The sequence below is a fragment of the Abramis brama genome (assembly GCF_963993115.1).
Source record: "Abramis brama genome assembly, chromosome: 17".
In the NCBI taxonomy this organism is placed as follows: Eukaryota; Metazoa; Chordata; class Actinopteri; order Cypriniformes; family Leuciscidae; genus Abramis; species Abramis brama.
The window spans coordinates 30508885-30528291 of NC_139979.1; the positions used below are offsets into that span (position 1 = coordinate 30508885).

Sequence of the window (19407 nt, forward strand, 5' to 3'; positions counted from 1 at the left end):
ATTTTTGAATGGTCGTGCATTATTCCCTAATTTTCCCCTGAGACGGGAGAAATAAGGATTTCATTGTTGCTGTTCCTGCTTACAATGACGCAAAAATCGTCATTTTGCGTCATTCTAAGCAGGAAGACCCATATCTTTGTAGAGGGGTTGAAAGTACAAACACTCGTTCCTCATCTTTCCCAGGGGGTGGGACCCACTCACGCTACAGACCTATTACAGATCAGTGGGTGGGACTTCACTTTCTGAAACTAAAAGCAATATCCTCCATCTTGTTTGGAAGCTAAGCTAACAGGCGCTATGGAGCCAGATGTGAAGTTACGACAATGGCGGAAGGTACTCAATATGATATGGAGGATTTCGAAAGTCTGATGCTCGAATCAGATGTTCGTGTCTACTTTTACGAGCCACAATATAGCGAAGAGCAGCGGAGGCTGATGGAGGAACAGGAGGCGGCTGCTGCGGATTCTGCAGCCGAGGCAGAAGACCTGCCTGTCGCGGACGAGGAGCCCGGACTGGCTCGAGCTGGGGCGGACTGGTGGTGCCTTTGCTCTCACTGTGCGACTACGGACACAGAGATAGAGTCTGTCTGCTGCAAAGAATTTCAACAATGTCAATTTCTCCTGGACGAAATCTCTCAATCAGACGAGGACACGGACGTTTGTGTTGTGAACCATCCTAGTTTCGCACCGCATGTTCTGACTGAACATCCCAGTACCATGCAATAATTCACCATTTTGAAAGAAATACAAACGAGGAGTAATTCAAAAAAGAGTTCGCCAACTAACTAGACATTTTGTGTGAAGTGAATTTCAAGTTCTGGTGGTAGCTAGCCTTGTAGACGGAAGAGTGATTTCTCTGATAGGCAGATATGCGCTGTTCTGGATTAGTGGGAGTGGCTTGCGGAGCTGTGCAATGTGGTGCATTGTGAGAGTTGTTGTCTTTCATACAAATGTGCCATAAAATTGTCTTTCTTCGGTCAAGAAGGCACCAAATTCGAAATTTATTTTACATTTCGACTACATATATGACCCACTTTCAATAAAGATCAATGTTCCCATGGGTGAAATGCTCCTTTAACTGCTCAGGACAAATGAGGGACAACCATCACAAAACAAAAAACAGTCGTGGATCATCCAGGTAACGACACACAATATTAAGAATCAAGGGTATGTAAACTTTTGAATGGGTCATTTTTATAAATGCAGCTATTTTTTTGTCTTGTGGACTATATGTAAACATCTTTTTTGTAAAATATCTTATTCAGGACAGTATTAAATAAAAAAATAACATGCATTTTGTATGATCCCTCTCATTTTGTTAAAATAATTACCATTTTGCAGATTCTGCAAGATGTATGTAAACTTTTGAGCACAACTGTATATAATTAGGCAGAGTATACTGTCATCACCTTTCTTTCTTGCATTTTAGCGTAGACAGTGCTCCATTTCTGCTCCAGTATGCATAAGCTATGCTCCGTGCTGGAGCCCCGGGCCACCTCACTACCCTCTAGCATCCTGTGGATGGCGTTGCGAACGTTTGTGTAGGCGTGCATTTTAGAATCCATCTCATTACACGACTCCTGTAAAACAAGAAAGAAACTAGTCAGGCTTCATTGTAGAATCATGTTTTATGAACACAGTTTGCAGGGTTGAGACTGCAAATTCAGCAAGCAAAATTAAAGTCATTGTTACCAAATGAGTGTTTAGTCTTTCGCTGGCAGAGTCTGGCATACCCCACACTGTCTTACTGGACGACAGCCTCAGGTCTGTGTGTTCCAGCCACTGCAGGAGATCTTGGATCTCCATGGTTACGTCTTGAACCTGAAATCCAGTTATAATTGTTGAGTTCTGCATGAATTTGAACTTATACATTAAGTGTGTGTATGTATGCATGTATAAATATATATGTATAACCCTTAACTGTATATATACAGTTAAGGGTTATGTAAATTGAGAAAAGTGAAATGTAAACATATGAGCACAATGGGACTGAGACTGATTAAATTAAAGACATTGTTTTAAATAATTCTCCAATTTTATTATAAGTTTATTTGCTGGTGTTTGTGGTCACCTGACTGAGGTTATTTTCCAGCTCTAGCTGTCTGCGCTCAGTCTCGCAACGCACAAATTCCCAGCGTTCATTCAGCTGTTCCAGGCGAGTCTGCAGGACATGTGAACTGTCTCCCGCCCCAGACTCCATCAGGTTTCTGCCAGCCTGGTTCAGAGAGTCTACCGTGCGCACATGGGACATCACATCATTCCGCAGAACCTAGATGCACACAACAACCATTACAGTGAGTCATTCAAAGACTGATACTATGAGTATGTTTGGAACTGCATATTACCTACAAAGAAAAAAGTATGTAGTATTTTTCATGTAGTAGCCACTATAGTAATGACATATTACTGGGGACAATAATTAATATTTCTACTTTGTTTACTGTACTTTTTTTTTCAAGAATGAAACTGAAGTATTTCTAGAATTATTATCAAAACAGATCATTTATTCCGGGAAACATTTACTTCACTCCAATGCATACTACTTTTTACAAAATTTTATTTTATTTAAAAAAAAAACACACACACTGTTTTTGTTATTTTAAACTGAAGAAAGGACCTGATCCCAGACGCAATAGTTTTATTAGATAGATTTGTTAGATAGCTAGATTAACAAATTACTCTATTGAGCCATTGAATCAGTTCACAAATCACTCTGAACGATTAATTCCCAAATTGAACTGATCCGATTGCTGCTGTTTTGGAGTCAACAACTCAATGATTTAATTATTTAATTACTGATAAATTGCACATAACAGTAGCTAATTATTATACTAATTAATATAGGCTACTACACAGGAAAAAAAGAACCCCTGTGTATGTAGGCAACAAGGGAGGGGGAGTTATTTTGATTCAAGTTTATGAGGACACATGAATTAAAAAAAATATTGATGTGCACAGCAAAATCATTTATAAAAAAATACTGCAGTATTCCACAAAAAATAAGAACTGTCAATTTTGATTGCATGGTGACATTAAGCTCATTGTATGAAATGCTTAAATGTAGATAACTACATTTGTGTATCACGAGCTATGTTTCCATCCAACTATTTTTATGTGCATTTTCGGATATCCCATAAAAGAAACACCAAGATGCGCATAAATTCTAAAATGCGCATAAAACGTATGCGCTCAACTCAACTTATGCGCTTTTTATCCGATAAGAAAACATGTGAATAAACTACGATGGAAACACATTTCCCGAAAAAAATCCTCAATACGCATCAAAGACATGACTCTGCAATGGGACGGAGTAACTGGATAAACCAGCGGACCGATCTTTCTGCACATATGCAGCCTCTGAAATGCTGGCCTGGTCATTCTGAAATGCCTGAGAAACATTTGTTGTCAAGTGTTTCGTATAATTACCTTTCAGAATTGTCTTACACAACTGTGTTCCCAGACATCTGCTTCAGAAAGCAAGTTAACATGACCGCGTTTATTGTGATTCGTCTGCACGCTGTGAGGAGTGATATATTACGAACATTATTAATATACACAGTGGCTTCTCATACTGCATCGACTTCCATTTTTCTTAGTGATATTGATCGCCAGTTATGTTGTTTATCAGGAAGTGACCATTTTGTTCTCTTCGACTCGCTGGATTTTATATGCGATATTCCAATTTTGCGCATAAGTTATATTCACAACTTTCGATGGAAACATAGCTACTGTGGTGGGCCACTTTAGCCAAAATACTGCAAACCTAATGTATTTTCCCGGCTGCCTTGTACTAGAGATTTCAAATGATAGAAAACTACAACAATTGCATAGAGTTCTTAAAATATTTTGAAAACACATTTTTGTCCCATATTTGGTTAGTTTTTATTGTACTTTGTACATTATATTTGTTGCACATTGTCACCACACATTTACGCAGGCTTTTTTTTAAATACTTTAATTTTGTTGCTGTTTTCACTTGATTGCACACACACTTGAATTATCAGCAACTTGAAGTTGAAAGTTTAATTATTTGATAGTGTATGGCAGTTTGTGTCAATAAAATTAAACATTTGCATATTTGCAGATCATGCTTATTTAATGTGTGCATCCACTGATAGTTCTTATTGATGAGTGCTGGCTATTTGACGATAATGATCAATAATGATCAGAATAATGATCATAATAATGTGAAACTGAGCTATACCCTTTTCAAGCTCTGTGACTAAGCAGTGAATACAAATAAAATTTTCATTCTACAATTTTAACTCTATGCTGTATGATATACTGTTTCACACAGTATTTTTTTTAAAGTAGTAGCCATGCGGTAGATACTATGCAGCATACAGTAAGCAGTACATTCTTATTTCATTCTGAAATTAGCATAAATCCCTGCAAAAGAGGGGACTCAACATCTTCAACAATAAAACATGCCGCAGAAACTTAGAGTTTGTGTTTGTACCTTGTGTTTGGCTAGCTCTATCTCACAGGTCTGCAGGTCAATGCTGATTGGCTGAGAGGCCTGCAGGAGGTCAGCCGTGTGGGAGAGCCAGGAGTGCAACTCATCAAGAGTGTTCTGGAACTGACCCAAGCCCAGCAGTGCACACTCCAACTGGTGCTGCTCAAAAACACATTGTTCCGTTGAAGTATCGCTATGATGAAACAATAATTTTATTCACTTAGCTAAGATCTTACCTGTCTGCTAACAGTCACTGACTCCAAGTTGTCCCACCGCTGACGGAAGTCGCACAGTGGAGAGATGGACCCAGGCCTCTCAGTACCCGGGGAAAGACGACACACAAAGCGATGGTTTAGACTCTCTATCTCAATCTTCTTCTGATAGAGCTCCCGCTTAAATTCCTGACAAGAGAGGTGATGACATCATCACAAAAGCTCTAATGAAATTGATAATTCATTTCATTCACACAATTTTCAGTGTCTGAAGGTAGGTTGTTTGTTTGGTCTTACCTTTAGGTCACATAGCTGCTCTTTAACTGATCCCAGATCAGATCCCACTGAGAACTCCTCAGTGGATTTTAACTCCACAGACTTCAGCCACTCAAAGAGTCCCTTCAAAAGAAGGTCTTATGTTTAAACCTGTTTTTAAAACCCTTTTGTAAAGTTTTCTTTACCCACCCTAAAATAGATGTGAATATTTTTTAATGCACATTTTGTCAGGTTCTTTCACTGTCAACATGAAAATTCAAGAAAACCAACAAGAAAATGTACTGAAATAAACTGACTTTAATCTAAATTCTCTATTGCTAGTCTTTTTCAGAAGAGCATCTAATTGGCAGGAAATTGACCAGTCTGTCAGAGACTCATTACTATAACCACATGGAGGCATGAATACTGAAAAACTACAACTGTAGAGACCTACCACCAATGGAGGAGACAAGATAGAAATAGCGATGAACAGACAATCCTTTGTGATTGTTTAAATGTTGTCAGTAGCAAGTACAGCATGCATTATGACTGTCTTGAAAAGAATTTAGACTTGTTTCTTGTGGCTAACTCACCTGCATGCTGTCCTGATAATGGAGAGCCATTCGTAAACATTCTTCTAACTTACTGTTGCACCCTGTCCAAATCTTACTGAGATTGTTCCATGTGCCGTAAAGCTGCGGAGAAAGACTGCTGGGTAGTGAAATTTGAATAATTAACTGTATGATGTACAACAATTCTATAGGGTTTAGTCTCAGTTCAGTTTCAAATACAAACCTCATCCAAGCATTTGGTGACCTCTGGTTTGTCTGTGTCACCACAGGCTGACATGAGTTCCATTCCCAGAATTCCTAGTGTGTCCAGGTCACCTTGTAGAGAATCAATGTCTTCCCTGAGAGTCTGAGAAGGCAGGATAAGAAAATATGGATGGTATGAGACAAAGAGTTTCTTCAAAACTCAGGAGACAATGAGGGAACATCCTTAAATAACCTTTTGGAAGCTAGTCCCCAGCATAATATGTACTTGCTAGCAAGATTACACTGGTCAACCAGCTTTTTTCAGCTTTTCTGTTTCACCAGCTGGACCAGCACCAAACCAGCAAAGTCCAAGCTGTTTAAGCAGGGAAATATTGACTACAGTGTCATTTTTGTACCCTACCTGCATGGTCTCCAGGCTCTGTCGGATGGTTTCTGAATCTGATCGACTGGAATTGAGGTCCAGAACAGCTTGTTGTGCATCATTCAGTCCAGCTGTCATGTCACTCACGTCATTCCAGAACCTGACTGCCAGATCAAGGAGGTTGAGAAGCAACTTTTCTTTCTCTTGAGCTTGTCTTTGAGCCTCCTCCCAGTGGCTTGTTAGACTGCAAACCCGCTCTTGAATAGCTGGAATTGGAAGGAAATTTACCAAGATTATCATAGCACTATGCATGCACTATGCATTTGAAAAAAATATGCTTATGAGATGCATTATAATGTGTATCTTCTAATGCTGTATGTACAAGGAGATGAGGTACCTGCACAAATGGAACTGTCCCCGACAGCCCCTGTGTTGGTCAGGAGCTCCTGAGCCTGTGTCCTCACACTGCTGAGGTCCAGATCCAATTTGGAGAGCTCAGACAGTGTGTGCTTGTTGTCCTGTAGCTGCTCATGAATTCGTGGGGTAAGGCCTTGAAGAGCAATTGAGGCCTGCAGATGACTACACAGACGCTCCAGTCTCTCTCCAATCAGAGTCATCCTCTCATTCAGCTGACAAGGGCATACAGAGTGTATGGAGTGAGCTAACATTTATATGGCTAAAATGTGGCTATAATGTCTTTCTATACCTCTGTAGCAACATGAAACATGGCTTCTGGAAAACAGGTTATATTTGTTTAAGGTGGCGTTCCTGTAGCTCAAACAGTTGGGCACAGCACTAGCAATGTCATGGGTTTGACTCTCAGGGTAAGCAAGCACTGATAAAATGTATACCTTGAATGCAATCTAAGTCACTCTGGATAAAAGTGTCTGCCGAAATGCATAAATGTAGTCTGCATGTACAGGTATGTCACCTGTGTATAGCGGGGTAGAGACTCCTCCAGAACTCCAGCAGCTTCTCGAACCCTATCTCTGATGGACAGATGCTGTTCTTCAGTGTCTCTGGCTTTCTGGCAGAACTCCTGTCCCTGAGCTGTATTCAGGTCTGATAGACGCTGGGCTAGCATGATCAGCCGTGCTATCAGTGGCTTATGCTCTGCTATGGACTCTCTGATGCCCTGTTTTTGGAAGTAATGGAGCACCATGACTAAATGTTGGTCTTTGTATTGCTTTATCTGAAACTACTTAATGAATAACTATTTATGAAGTTGAGTAACATTACAAAATTAAATCATTTTCAAATGAACTGTGTGACTATTAAATACAAATGAGCTGTTAAAATCTTTAGAGAATACTGCATACTGCCCAACAATTATACATTTTCTGACATAGTCCAATAGTCCAATGTGTTGTATTTGTAGCACATGTGACACACTCAAAGGAGTTAATGCCTTGCTCTGAAGATGCAGGTTGTTTAGTACCTGCAAGAGGTCCTGTTGTTCTCGGAAAGCCTCATAGCTGATGGTGTTCAGGGTAAACTGGCCAATAAGGGCTTTGGTTTCTTGTAACCATGGTAACACCTCAGCATAGCCTTCTGAGAACTGAGACAAGAGCGACTGAGCATGCTCCAGTTGAAGCACAACGTGGGAATTAGTGGCAGTGGTAACCTGACACTGCTCCTGTAAAGTGCCTAGGGATGACTTTGGAGACAAAAAAAGAGAAGATAGATGTTAACACAGAGTAGTATTTTGTTGGTCCTTGAGTAGGTCCTTGTGTTGAAATATTTCAAAAGTGGCATTATCTCCAGGACATTATCTTACCTGGAGTCTCTGTGTCTCCCCATCCTCAGTATATGTCTGCAGGAGTTCCAAAATCTTCACCATTTTCTCAATGTTAAACTTATGCTGCAGAATCTCTACAGCAAGTATCTGCAGAACAACATACATCATATGATTGATTTTGAAGAACTTTACAACATTTACAACAGTATATATATATATATATATATATACAGAAAAAATCTTTGTAAATGTGCTAAAACTCACTTTCTGCTCATTGAGATGGGATGCAATGATGTCTGGGTCTAGATGAATGACTCTGAGATCCTCCAGTGCCAGTGAGGTGTCTCGAAACCAACCCAACTCTTTCTCAACAGCCTGTTCCAACTAAGAAAAACAGGTTCATTTAGCAGCTGCTCTTATCCAAAGTGCAACAGTAAACAGTAAAGTTCAGCATCCTGAATTTAGATGCCTTGCTCAGGAAGCCACTTCCTAAAACACTTTAGACCACTACACACAATGCTGCACTGCACTGGCCACAGCGGTCCACCAGAACAATATATTGTGTATGTGATTAGATTTTGACATGGCCAAATAAAGGACAAAGCAATTATCCATATGCCTCTTACCTTCTGCCTCTCCGCAGAACACAAGACTGCATCCCCAGTCTGACTCTGAGCAGCAGGAACCAGCAGCTCTCTCTCAATACGACCGAGCCACAGGTGGAGGTCTTCCTGACTGGAGGTACATCGACTAGACGCCTCTAGAGCCTGCTCCAGCCTCTGCAGGACATCAGCACTACCCAGACTCATCACTGAGTACCTGATACGCAGACTGTCTACCCGCTCCTGCACCAGCTGGGTTTCCTCCTCTTTAGAATAGCATGTGAAGGATCAAAACATGTTTGAAAAATGTTCTTGTGGGTATTGTACAACGTTTAGTTTAATCAGTTAAATAAAAGTACAAATGGAGGAAACACTACCTGAAATCGTTTCCATGAGCTCATGAGCACATTGTTGAAGTTTCCCCAGGTCGACACTCTTAGATTTGATTTCTTCCATGACTGACTAAATGGTGATAGAGAAATGTTATTTCTTTCCACATTGCCATTGTGCAATACGAAAATTTATTAATGAAATTTTGCAATGTTTTGCTAACCTTGGCCTGTCCTGTGGCTTCTTGCAGATGGAGCATCCCTCTCTCGGCAGAGCGGAGCTCGGCTAAGTCCTGTTCCACAGATATGAGCCATTGCTGAAGTCTGTCTGTCCTCTCCTGGAATAGCTGAGCCCTTGGCAGAATGACCTCCAGAATCCTGTGTCTGTCAAAAAACTTGTATTCCTTCACTGCTTTCTATATGTGGCAGTATTATTTAATGAGTTCACACTAACATCTAATCAGATAGAGTAAAGAGTATGCATATTTGGTGTGCTGTCCGAGAGGAGGGCTCCAAGTTCGGAATTTGGCCCGAACCCAGAGTTCTCCCCCCATATCCCTGAATGGGATAGGAACAATCGAAAGTGAGGAGTTGGGGTGGTGGAGTGATGCTCGAAAACTGTCGTGGGACAGAGGTATCTGAACGTGTTCTTCCAGAATTTTTTTAATAAAACATAATTTTGTAAGTGCAAATTTGCATTGAGAATATATATAATGGTAAATCGATGAGTCTCAAGCAATATATGAGTATACCTGTGTATTATCTCTGCTGCCAGGGATATTAAGGGTTTCAGATTTACCCACCCAAAGCATAATGTTAAAGATGTTCTGGTTGGTTGTTTTATATGTCAATCAGGCAGACCCATCTAAGTGCGTAGTTCTGGACCAAAGTAAGCAGCAGTGTGGACCAGACTGACCTGCTGTTTGCGCCTTCAAGTAGAGCCTCCCACTTGAGTTTGAGCTGTGAGAGCTGCACTTTGGTCGTTTCACCGTCATTTCCCTGTAGCCCTTCTGCCAGGTGTGGACCCTCCTGCATCATGGTCTCTATACTGGGTCTTCTGTCCTCTAGGAGGCGCTGTAAGAGCTGCAGGACAAGAAATGTTTTTGGACAAATTATATGTTTCCTTCAAAGCCAAGGGCTTGCAAGCAAGTGGTTCTCAATCCTGGTCCCAGAGTACCTTAGCACTGGACATTGTACACCCTTTGGCAATTTTGTACACGTACAATTTTGGACTTTTTAAGTGGCTTGCTTTAATGTGTTGATCTTTGTAGAAGGCCTATTGAAGACTATTGAAGAAACTTGCAGAATTAACTTCCTAACACAATGTTGTAGACCATTTCCGTCTCAAAATCATTATTTTGTCTTTGAAGACGCTTTGTATGAGGAAGCAAACACACATTGTGTTTACAGAGTTATTGCTACTTCTGAAAATCTACAAGTTTTATAATGCACCTTGTTCTCTCTTTGTGGCACTTAAGCCAAATGCTTGTATCATGTATCAGAGGAGCATTGTGGACTTTCGGGTATGTTTCACCTCACTCACTAAGCTAACAAAGATGGCTATTTCAAATTACGAGGTGAATGACTTGTTTTTCCCTCCCTTTCCTATAATATACACAAAGGCAGTTACAGGCTCATTATAAGCATGAACTTAGGCTTCTCAACTCAAGGATGTGGAATTTCATGACAAGACTTTTAAAATAGGTAAATCTATTTTTACTATTCATTTGTATATATATATTTATGTATTTATTGTTTGCTTGTTTGTTTATATAGCAGTAACTGATTTTTGAACATACCTTCTGTTCTTGCAGTTGGGCTCTCACTACCTTGAACTCTGAGGATGGTGGTTTTTGATTGGCTGTCAACTCCTCAATATCACAGACCCAAGTCATCAGTGTTTCCAGATTTTGCTGGAATGTCAACGGATCCCTGAACTCTTCGTTCAGAGCCAAAGCACTTCTGCCATCCTTAACATAAGACAAAACAATATGCTAAAAATGTAACAAAAATTCATAAAGAAAGTACAATTTAAGAAAAGATCATTGAACTGTACCTTCCATTGATTTACACTTGATTCCTGGTCTGAGCTTGACTGACCATCACTCTGCAGCTGTGAATCAGAACAATTTATTTGATTGGAAAATTAACAACTGGTGAACACAGTTGATACGTTGACTCCAAAATCAGTTAAATGAAAATGGTAAATGATGGTAAAAGAGAAAAGAAAAACTCGATGAAGAACCTTAGTTTGATGTTTTTTTAATCATTATTATAAATTGAATAACCTCTGCAAGTTCCTCAGCAGCTCCAGTAAGGACTCTAACAGTTCTGGTGACAATAGGGTCACCTCCTTTCCCCCCAGGAGGATACTCTGTCACCTCCACAATCTCTGTCACAATAGTCTCTGTCACCTCTGTGACTTCGGTAACCTCTCGAGTGTTCAGAGGCTTCCAGGACCAGGGACTTCCAGAATCCCTTCTCTGCAGGCTGGCTCTTCTGTCCATGGATCCATATTGACTAAGGGGGGATCTTCTGTACTCGGGAACGTTAGACCTTCTGGGCAAAGACCCATTTCGTGGTGTTTTAACTGGGGATGGGGTGCTTCTCCAAGCATTGTCCAGAGTGCTGGTAGTGGTGACAGTAGGGGCTGGGGAACTCCTCTGCTTGTCTGGTGTTGGAGTTTGTCGAAGAATATCTTCCACATCCTCTTTCCTTTTCTCTTCTCTAGGAGGCTCTGGGAGCGGCCATTCTCTCCGTTGCTGGTAGCACTCTTTCAAGACGTTCTCATCTGACTTAACATGTTTGGACTTATGTCCCAAACAGCTAGGTCTGCTAATGAGGTTACCCATGATTCTTCAACCCAAAGGTTAATCGGGTCCCTTTGCCATACATACAGCCGTCGCCTAAACTACCTACAACACAAGGAAGGTCAAAGTGAGAAGATACTCTTCTTAAACAGTAAAAACACTTCTACCCCTTTAAGGAAATGGTTTTAGTTTCCAGTTTCCTACTGCAGGTTCATCCAGGTCTGACGAAGACCACTGAGTTAAAATCTCAATTAGATTCCTTGTAGTCCTACAAAGGAGAGTCTTTTACCACTTTCACGCCAACAAACACCACCACCATTATTTATACGGCAGAAAGGGTAACACTTGACTGAGACTCTGTCCTGATCAAGAGGGGCCAGATTACTGCTGGAGAACTACAACATAAACACAGAATTGCTAGTACTAGCCATACAAATGCAAGTGACAAGCCTGTTTATGAGGGCAGTCTCCTCCAGGATACCCACGGTTCCTCCTGGCAGACACAGCCACTGTTCTCTGCCAAGACTGTCCCCGGGATGGCCCTGGGAAACTATTTAGCTCCTGATCAAATATGACAGGCATGGAAATGCTGCTTCATTTCATTGCCACAAAAGAATGAACAGTGTTTTTTTAGTGCACGTGTTCATGGTTTACTGGGAGACACAGACCACAAGCCTGAGTAGCAGGACAGGGATGAACACGTAGACACAACCAGTTTACTCTGCACAGATACTATATGACACTATCGACACTATTTGATTGAGTAGATATTGAAATTTTAGGAGACTATATGATTACTACGGTCTCTTTCTCAGGAAAAAAGCGAACAAACATTGAAACGAAATTATTCAAAACTTGTTCAAGGTTTTATACGTAACAAATTAATACTTTTTTAAAGCTATACTATGTAACTTTTGGCCCTCTAACTACAAGTTACTTGTGGAGGAACAGTGTTTTGGTCATTGCTTGAGTTGTGCTTTCGCTCTGCTATTCTGTGCAGATGAATCTGATGGCTTGAGGTGCACCACTGTGCCCATGGTTACAAAAATCGCCTTGTCAGAATAAATGCCACTAACAACATCTAAACTCCCCCAATAATGAAAGAAGGATGTGTAAAATATGTCTTATGAGCAGGTAAGTAACTTAAATGCCATTGTTGTTTTGATTTGTTGAAATCAATTGGTTTAAAACAACGTTAAAGTTTGGCATCGCTGACATTAGACATAATGATTGCTATTCATTTCAGGCAATGGTGGAAACTATAACTTGACAAGGCTATTTATTGGCAAATAGACCAAATTAGTAACTGGTTTAGAGATTGGAATTGTTAAAAGCATAAACATTGATTTTTTTTTTATCTACTCAATGCACAGCAAATGTGATGGTATGCAAACTGTGTTGATTCATGATTTATTACGGCACTTTCGCTTTCTTTTTTGCTTACAAATTCTTTTCAGTTTTAGGTTCAAATGTTGTGGTTTCAAGCTACTTGCACTGCATATAGTAGTAGTTTGACCCTCTTTCCTTTATTTACGGATATGTTTTTGTTTTTTTTTGCTTGCTCATTATTTAAATTTTGTTAATTTAAAACAAATAAAGAATGCAATGACATTTTGACCTTTTAGCTGGACATTCTAGGCACAATATGCCGGACAGTTTTGTTTGCGTAGGTAATACAGAGCTCTACTGAGTGCAGATAAGAGTGTATGTTAATTGGCACAGGTGATCTGGGTCAGTCCAGGTCATTGTGGTTCACTGCATGCTAATGACGGGTGCTGAGGGAACTGGCTCCAGACACCAGACAGACTCAGTGTTTCTAGATCACTGGAGCAGAAGACTTAGTATCAGCCCACATTCTAGCAGGGTGGATTAACTTGTATAATGTGTGAATTGACATTGCTAACACGTGACAGGAAATACTGTAATGATGAGTCTGATGCACTGGACATAGAATAAAAATTGACTGAGCTTTTATTTTCCTTGAATGTAGGGTGTGAGTAACTGAGTTTATGTTAATTTGGATGGGGGGAGGGATTTCATTTGAGACTATCTGTAATTTTTTCGATTCAATGAATGTACAGTTATGTTTTGTCTTGTTAAATACCAATAAAAATTTTGGGAGTAAAAATTTATTGAATGAAACAATTAAGATATTACTATTAACTAACAAGAAACTCTGATTAACGAATTAGTAATTGATAGCGCTCAGTTGAATGCAGTAGTTCACTGTCACTAGCTAATCAGTAACCAGTATTTTGTCATACCTCCAAGAGGACTACTTATAACAACTATATACAGGTTCATAATTAACAGGAATAATGCTTAATGTATAGTATGCATATTACTAGGATATTGGCTGTTTATTAGTACTTATAAAGCACGTACTAATGACTTATTCTGCATGACCATATTTTACATCCCTTAATCCACCCAATACCTACATACTACAACTACCTTATTTACTGTTAATAAGCAGTAATTAGGAGTTTATTGAGGCAAAAGTCATAGTTAATAGTTAGTTAATAGTGAGAATTGGACCCTTATCTAAAGTGTGACCATTAATTCTAATGTGAAGATCATAGTAACCCACTAGTAATGACTCAAGCGTTACATCCTTCTAAAGAAATGAGAAATTATTTGGAACAGTATTCTAAAGTGAAAGCATGATAACTCAAGTCATTGCAAGCATTAAATGTTTTTGTAAGGTTTTAGGTAACACTTGAGTCATTACTAGAGGGTTTCAATGATCTTCACTTAAGAATACTGGTCCAATAATTAGTAGTTCCTTTAGAAGGACGTAGTAAAACTTGAGTCATTACTATCCAAAACCAAATCCAAAAAAAGTTTTTGACTTTAGAATACTGATCCAAATAAAATGTTTTTTCCGTCTGGAGGATTTCGTAATACTTGAGGTGTTACTAGTAGGTTATCATGATCTTCACATTAAAATAATTGTATATTATGCATTATTCCCATTCATTCTGAACCTGTATAGTAGTTCTTAGTAGTTCTCTGGAAGGTATAAAAAAATTACTGATTAGTTAATAGTGAACTACCTCATTCAACTGAGCACTATTACTTGCTAATTCGTTAATCAGAGTTTTCTATTAGTTAATACTAGTTATGAGAATGTTTATTTTGCGTTACTCATTGGTTCCTGTGTAGTTTTTAATTAATGACGGAACAGTATTCCAAAGTGTTACCCATTTTTCTTCATTCATGAGCACATAAAGCCATAAAATCTATATGCAGTTGTAACAATATCACTATTGACAAATGCTCTTCTTCAAATTAACTTTAATTAAATTAACTCATTCCATCCATCTCATGCCTAGCCTTGGTGGTTTACACAAGGAGGATGGGAGGGAAAGTAGAAATAGTCATTGATGTAAGAGCAGTGACACCACAGCCATTTGAATATAAAGATTTACAAGCATTATGGCATGGTGTCTAAAACGTGTGATGGCCGTTTCAATGGAGTTGGAGGTGACGCAACATTCTACACCTCAGCACTGAACATCTCAATAGAGGTGATGCCATATTTTACATTTAATGAGGCAATTCCCTGTTTGCTTAAAAGGCCAGCAAGGTTTTTGTAATGATGCTGTTTGACCATGGAAGTCTTGCTGGTTAAACTTTGTTATAGCAGCACACTAACATCACTGAGTGAATGAAAGTAATTTTCTAAAGCTTGTGATAAATGATACCGATTGATTCCCCTTTGCATGTTTATCAAGGCTTATCTGAACCAACCTTCCACTTAACCTAACTCTGATTTCAGACCACCCCGTGTAGCCTCTTGATATTGATTTATGAGGCCCGTCTGTGACTGGCCTCCCAGTGAGTTAGATTAACCCCTGTGATGGACAGCTTTGTGTATCAACAATCCATAAAGCAAGATTAATTAAGTCTCAGCTCAAACTGAAAGATTCTTCTGTCATATTCTAACTAATGATATGCTAAATAAATAAAGGGGGCAGAAATGCTCCACTTTACCTATTAAACCAATGGGTGTGGGTGCTGTCAGAGCACCCTGACAATACCCTTTCCTAATCTGACCTCAATATGGCAGACAGACGGTGTATACTGGTGTCCTTCTGCTGGTGGATTAACTCGTATCCAAAGCAGTGAGAGTGCTGGCTCTCTTGAAGTGTACTTATGTGTTTCCTAATAATCATAAATTAGCGCTCTCTGTCTAGGTGAGCTTGTGCGGTAATCATTATAGTGGTCTCTCTAATTAACGAGGAGAGCAGTGTGGTAACCCACTAGAAAGATAAGAGTGTTTGATGATAATTCATAAATACAAAGTCAATGCATAAATGCAAAATATGTATAAACTGTTTTTAGTCCAGTTGATAGGTTGTATTTTATTTTACAGTATGTGCACTTACGTGTAATTACAGTGTACTTACCTAAGAAAGTAATAATGCAATAATAATAATAGTATGTACATGGGGAACAGGACTGTAAAATAAAATGCTACCAATTGATTTTATACTTTAGCCAACATGTTGATATAGAATCTAAAAGTTTATATTACAAAAGGGATGAATAACAAATTGTATTTTATTTAACTTTAGTAGAGGGTTTTGGTAATTGCCAAAGAATATATAATATGAATGTACTAATTAAATTATTTAAAAAAATAGATACTTACAGTACAGTAGCAGCAGTCACAAACAGCAGCAAATGAACTAATTACAACCAAATCCTTGCAAGCTGTTTCTATCCATACCACATTTGTGCCAAAATCCCCTTCAGTGCATAGCATCACTGTCTCCCTGCGTCCAAAAGCAGCTGGCGGTTTCAGTGAGAAAGTTTGAATGAGCCCACCATGAGCTGAAAGCGGTGGCGGTTGTGGCGGTTGGGGTCTCGGTGATGCATACTTACCCCTGTTCATAGAGTAGGACAAACGTCTAACCGAACAATTCCACAAGTTCCTCCGTCATTATTCAAACAGGAGAACAAAAAACCTGTCTTCTCTCAGCATCCTTTGAGAGGCCTTTCTTTCCAGCGGGAGCGACGTATAAACATGCGAAACCTTCACATTCACTTGCTCAAACAGGACCTCACTTACTCACAAATCCCGGTTTAAACACACACACACTTTATGCAAGATGACCCATGCTTTTCCGTCGCCCACAGCCACAAGCAAACAATGTCCCTCTTTCCCTCCGGCTGCCCCCTCCCGTCAGCGGTATTCTCTCTCTCTTGCCTTTGTTGTGCACACTCCGATAGAGGAATTCCTTGGTGAAGCAAATGATGGGACATTCAGCGGTTAAAAAAAGTTCCTTAAATCCTGTGTTTCCAGGTCCAGAATCCTACATATTCCCCATCTGGTGATTTTGGTAGAGTTAAGGCAGGTCCGTAAGTCGGCAGCCTGTTGTGTGAACTCTTGTGCCAGACATTTAGAAAGAGGAGCAGTCCCTTCACCTCCCTCTTTCCCTCCCAGCACTAGCCCCTCCCCCAGCTCCTCTTTTGGCTCACAAACTCCGCTTCTAATGAAAACGAGGTGGATGAAAAAGCTTTCTAAAGACCCCCAGGCTGCTCCCGAACATTCACATGTTAAGTGACAGCTGCCTCCAGCCCCTCGCTCTCGTTCTTCCCTCCCTCTCCGCAGCAAGTGTAGGGCAAACCGAGGCGGGCTACAAAAGGAGCCAAACCATCCCGCACACAAAACCCCCATGACTATTCAAAGCCTCCGCCACAGCTACAAAGACGACTAATTACTGTAAGACATCTCTGATTACTTTTCAAGTCACTTTCAGTCCTGAAATTGCCAAACAAACAGAGAACAGCAGAGAAAGCAATAGAGTGGAGGACTCGTCAGAGTTTCATGGGAGTTACGTGATGCTGAATCTCCACTTTCTGCTCCATTGCTGCTTGAGAATAGAAGCTCCTATCACCTCTATGTCTAGGTGTCAAATCTCAAATAATCCTTCTGATTGGTTCCCATGGGGGAAGAGAGGGAAAGTGAGGACAGGTGTGTATAGCAGGTGCAATGAGGACAGGGGAGGGGGAGAGACTCAGGTGTATAACAAACACACAGTTCTCTCATTCTCTTGCCACACAAAAAGACTCTACCCAACACCTGCGCTCTTACTTGGCCTTATCCTTCATCTCACACAAAAAACACTCAATTGCTCAATAGAACAGGAAACTAACATATGGGAGAGAAAATTGAAGTCCTTGTGATGTCACTGTCAATTTACATACTGTGCCCTCGAAACATATTTGGACACTTAAACCACACTTCAAAATGCATGATGTCATTGCAATAGATACAAAATGCCAAATCCAGTAGCATTTTTATCAAATACAATATAACAAGCCCAGCTTTCATGCAATTTGTTTAGACACACACACACACACACACACACACACACACACGCACATGCATGTTTTGTGGAGACTTTCCATAGACATATTGATTTTTATACTGTCCAAACTGTATATTATATCCCCGTACACTAACCTTACCCCTAAACCTACCTATCACAGAAAACTTTCTGCATTCTTACATTTTCAAAAAACATTAGTTAGTGATTTATAAGCTGTTTTCCACATGGGAACCAAAAATGTCGCCAAAAGAAAAGGATTTTGGATATTGCCATCTTTGAGGGGACATTTTTCCCCATAATGTAGGATTTACCAGGCCAGGACCAGTAAAATGTCCTCACTAGTTGGTTGTCATAATATTTCACTATGTAAGTGAGGACATTTGGCCCTCACAATTATAGCCAAACCTACACACACAGACACACAAACAAACTTACAATGTGTTTCTACACCATTGATAATAATATGGGTAATGCTAGACAGTGAAAGGACTTGGATTGCTAATCTAGCAATTATAGCTAGGTATTATAGCACTGAGCAGAGTTCCTCCTGTAGGGCCAGTTTACACCTGGTATTAAGATGTGTTTTGGTCGATTGGATCACATGGTAGACGACTGAGACAGATACCCGTTTACACCTGGTGTTTTAATGCGTCTCTTTTGTCCACTTTCAAACACTTCTGTCCTGATTTCTTCGAGGGGAGGGTCTATGACCAGGTAAATTGATGGCCTTTTCAGATCTTTCAATCTAATAAGCTCACGCAATTTACAGAAAACAGAAAACAGAAAATGATCACAGAATACAGTGTAAGAATGTGGGTCTTTGAGAATGCTTGACCTTGAACATAAAGAGCTGGGGCGACGGTACGGTGTGGGTCATCAGAGTGGACCCCACCCACGTAGCAAGAGAACCAGTGTCCACAGAACAGGGAAGTGGAATGGGGAAGAGTGGGAAATAAAGATGAAAGCTTGCAGAAGAGCGGCAGAGTGCACACATCCACTTTATGATGATGAATGAGTCCCTCTAATTCAGAGGGGACCTGCAGAAGAGGGGATGACACGGCCACTACACTAACCACAGCACTTAAATTATTAACCCCAGCCCATCCCCCTATTGAGGCAGCCAGGAAAATAAATCAGACAAAAGGAGGAGACGAGGAAAAAAGAGGAGCAACAATGCCTGTCACCCTGACTGTCCTGGGAAAGGGAATTCAGTGGTGTGATCCCATGAGGTCAAGATGTTTAACCTGACCGGGCTCTTAAACAGAGACAGGGCATCAATGTCTGTCCTGAGTTATGGTCCTTAAACAGACCATTCTGAAATTCTTTTTGTGATGTATGTGAATTCACATGGCAAGAATTTTTTTTGGGTAGCAAATTGTTGGGTAGCAATGTGCAATCCTGCCCTGATCAATACAGTACTTATCTTATATGCTATGTGTAACATTAGACATGTATGACATCACAATATGTATTATTATATTAATGTACAAAAGATTTCTATTACAAATAATTGCTGTTCTTTTGAACT

General features: G+C 40.0%; 1 protein-coding gene across 1 annotated transcript in view; it reads right to left on the reverse strand.

Annotated features, from left to right (window-relative positions):
* The window catches only part of macf1b (microtubule actin crosslinking factor 1b), a 57821-nt gene that overhangs the window by 26629 nt on the left and 11785 nt on the right, over nucleotides 1–19407 (reverse strand). The window contains exons 4-23 of the mRNA XM_084089581.1: nucleotides 10785–10841; nucleotides 10528–10698; nucleotides 9645–9811; nucleotides 8953–9112; nucleotides 8777–8861; nucleotides 8424–8665; nucleotides 8062–8181; nucleotides 7837–7944; nucleotides 7498–7716; nucleotides 6991–7194; nucleotides 6457–6688; nucleotides 6099–6325; nucleotides 5718–5840; nucleotides 5516–5617; nucleotides 4965–5066; nucleotides 4692–4856; nucleotides 4459–4614; nucleotides 2071–2268; nucleotides 1692–1820; nucleotides 1409–1579 (exon numbers count right to left, since the gene is read on the reverse strand). Of these exons, the coding sequence (XP_083945707.1) occupies nucleotides 1409–1579; nucleotides 1692–1820; nucleotides 2071–2268; nucleotides 4459–4614; nucleotides 4692–4856; nucleotides 4965–5066; nucleotides 5516–5617; nucleotides 5718–5840; nucleotides 6099–6325; nucleotides 6457–6688; nucleotides 6991–7194; nucleotides 7498–7716; nucleotides 7837–7944; nucleotides 8062–8181; nucleotides 8424–8665; nucleotides 8777–8861; nucleotides 8953–9112; nucleotides 9645–9811; nucleotides 10528–10698; nucleotides 10785–10841 (3138 nt within the window). The remainder of the gene's footprint in view (nucleotides 1–1408; nucleotides 1580–1691; nucleotides 1821–2070; nucleotides 2269–4458; nucleotides 4615–4691; nucleotides 4857–4964; nucleotides 5067–5515; nucleotides 5618–5717; nucleotides 5841–6098; nucleotides 6326–6456; nucleotides 6689–6990; nucleotides 7195–7497; nucleotides 7717–7836; nucleotides 7945–8061; nucleotides 8182–8423; nucleotides 8666–8776; nucleotides 8862–8952; nucleotides 9113–9644; nucleotides 9812–10527; nucleotides 10699–10784; nucleotides 10842–19407) is intronic.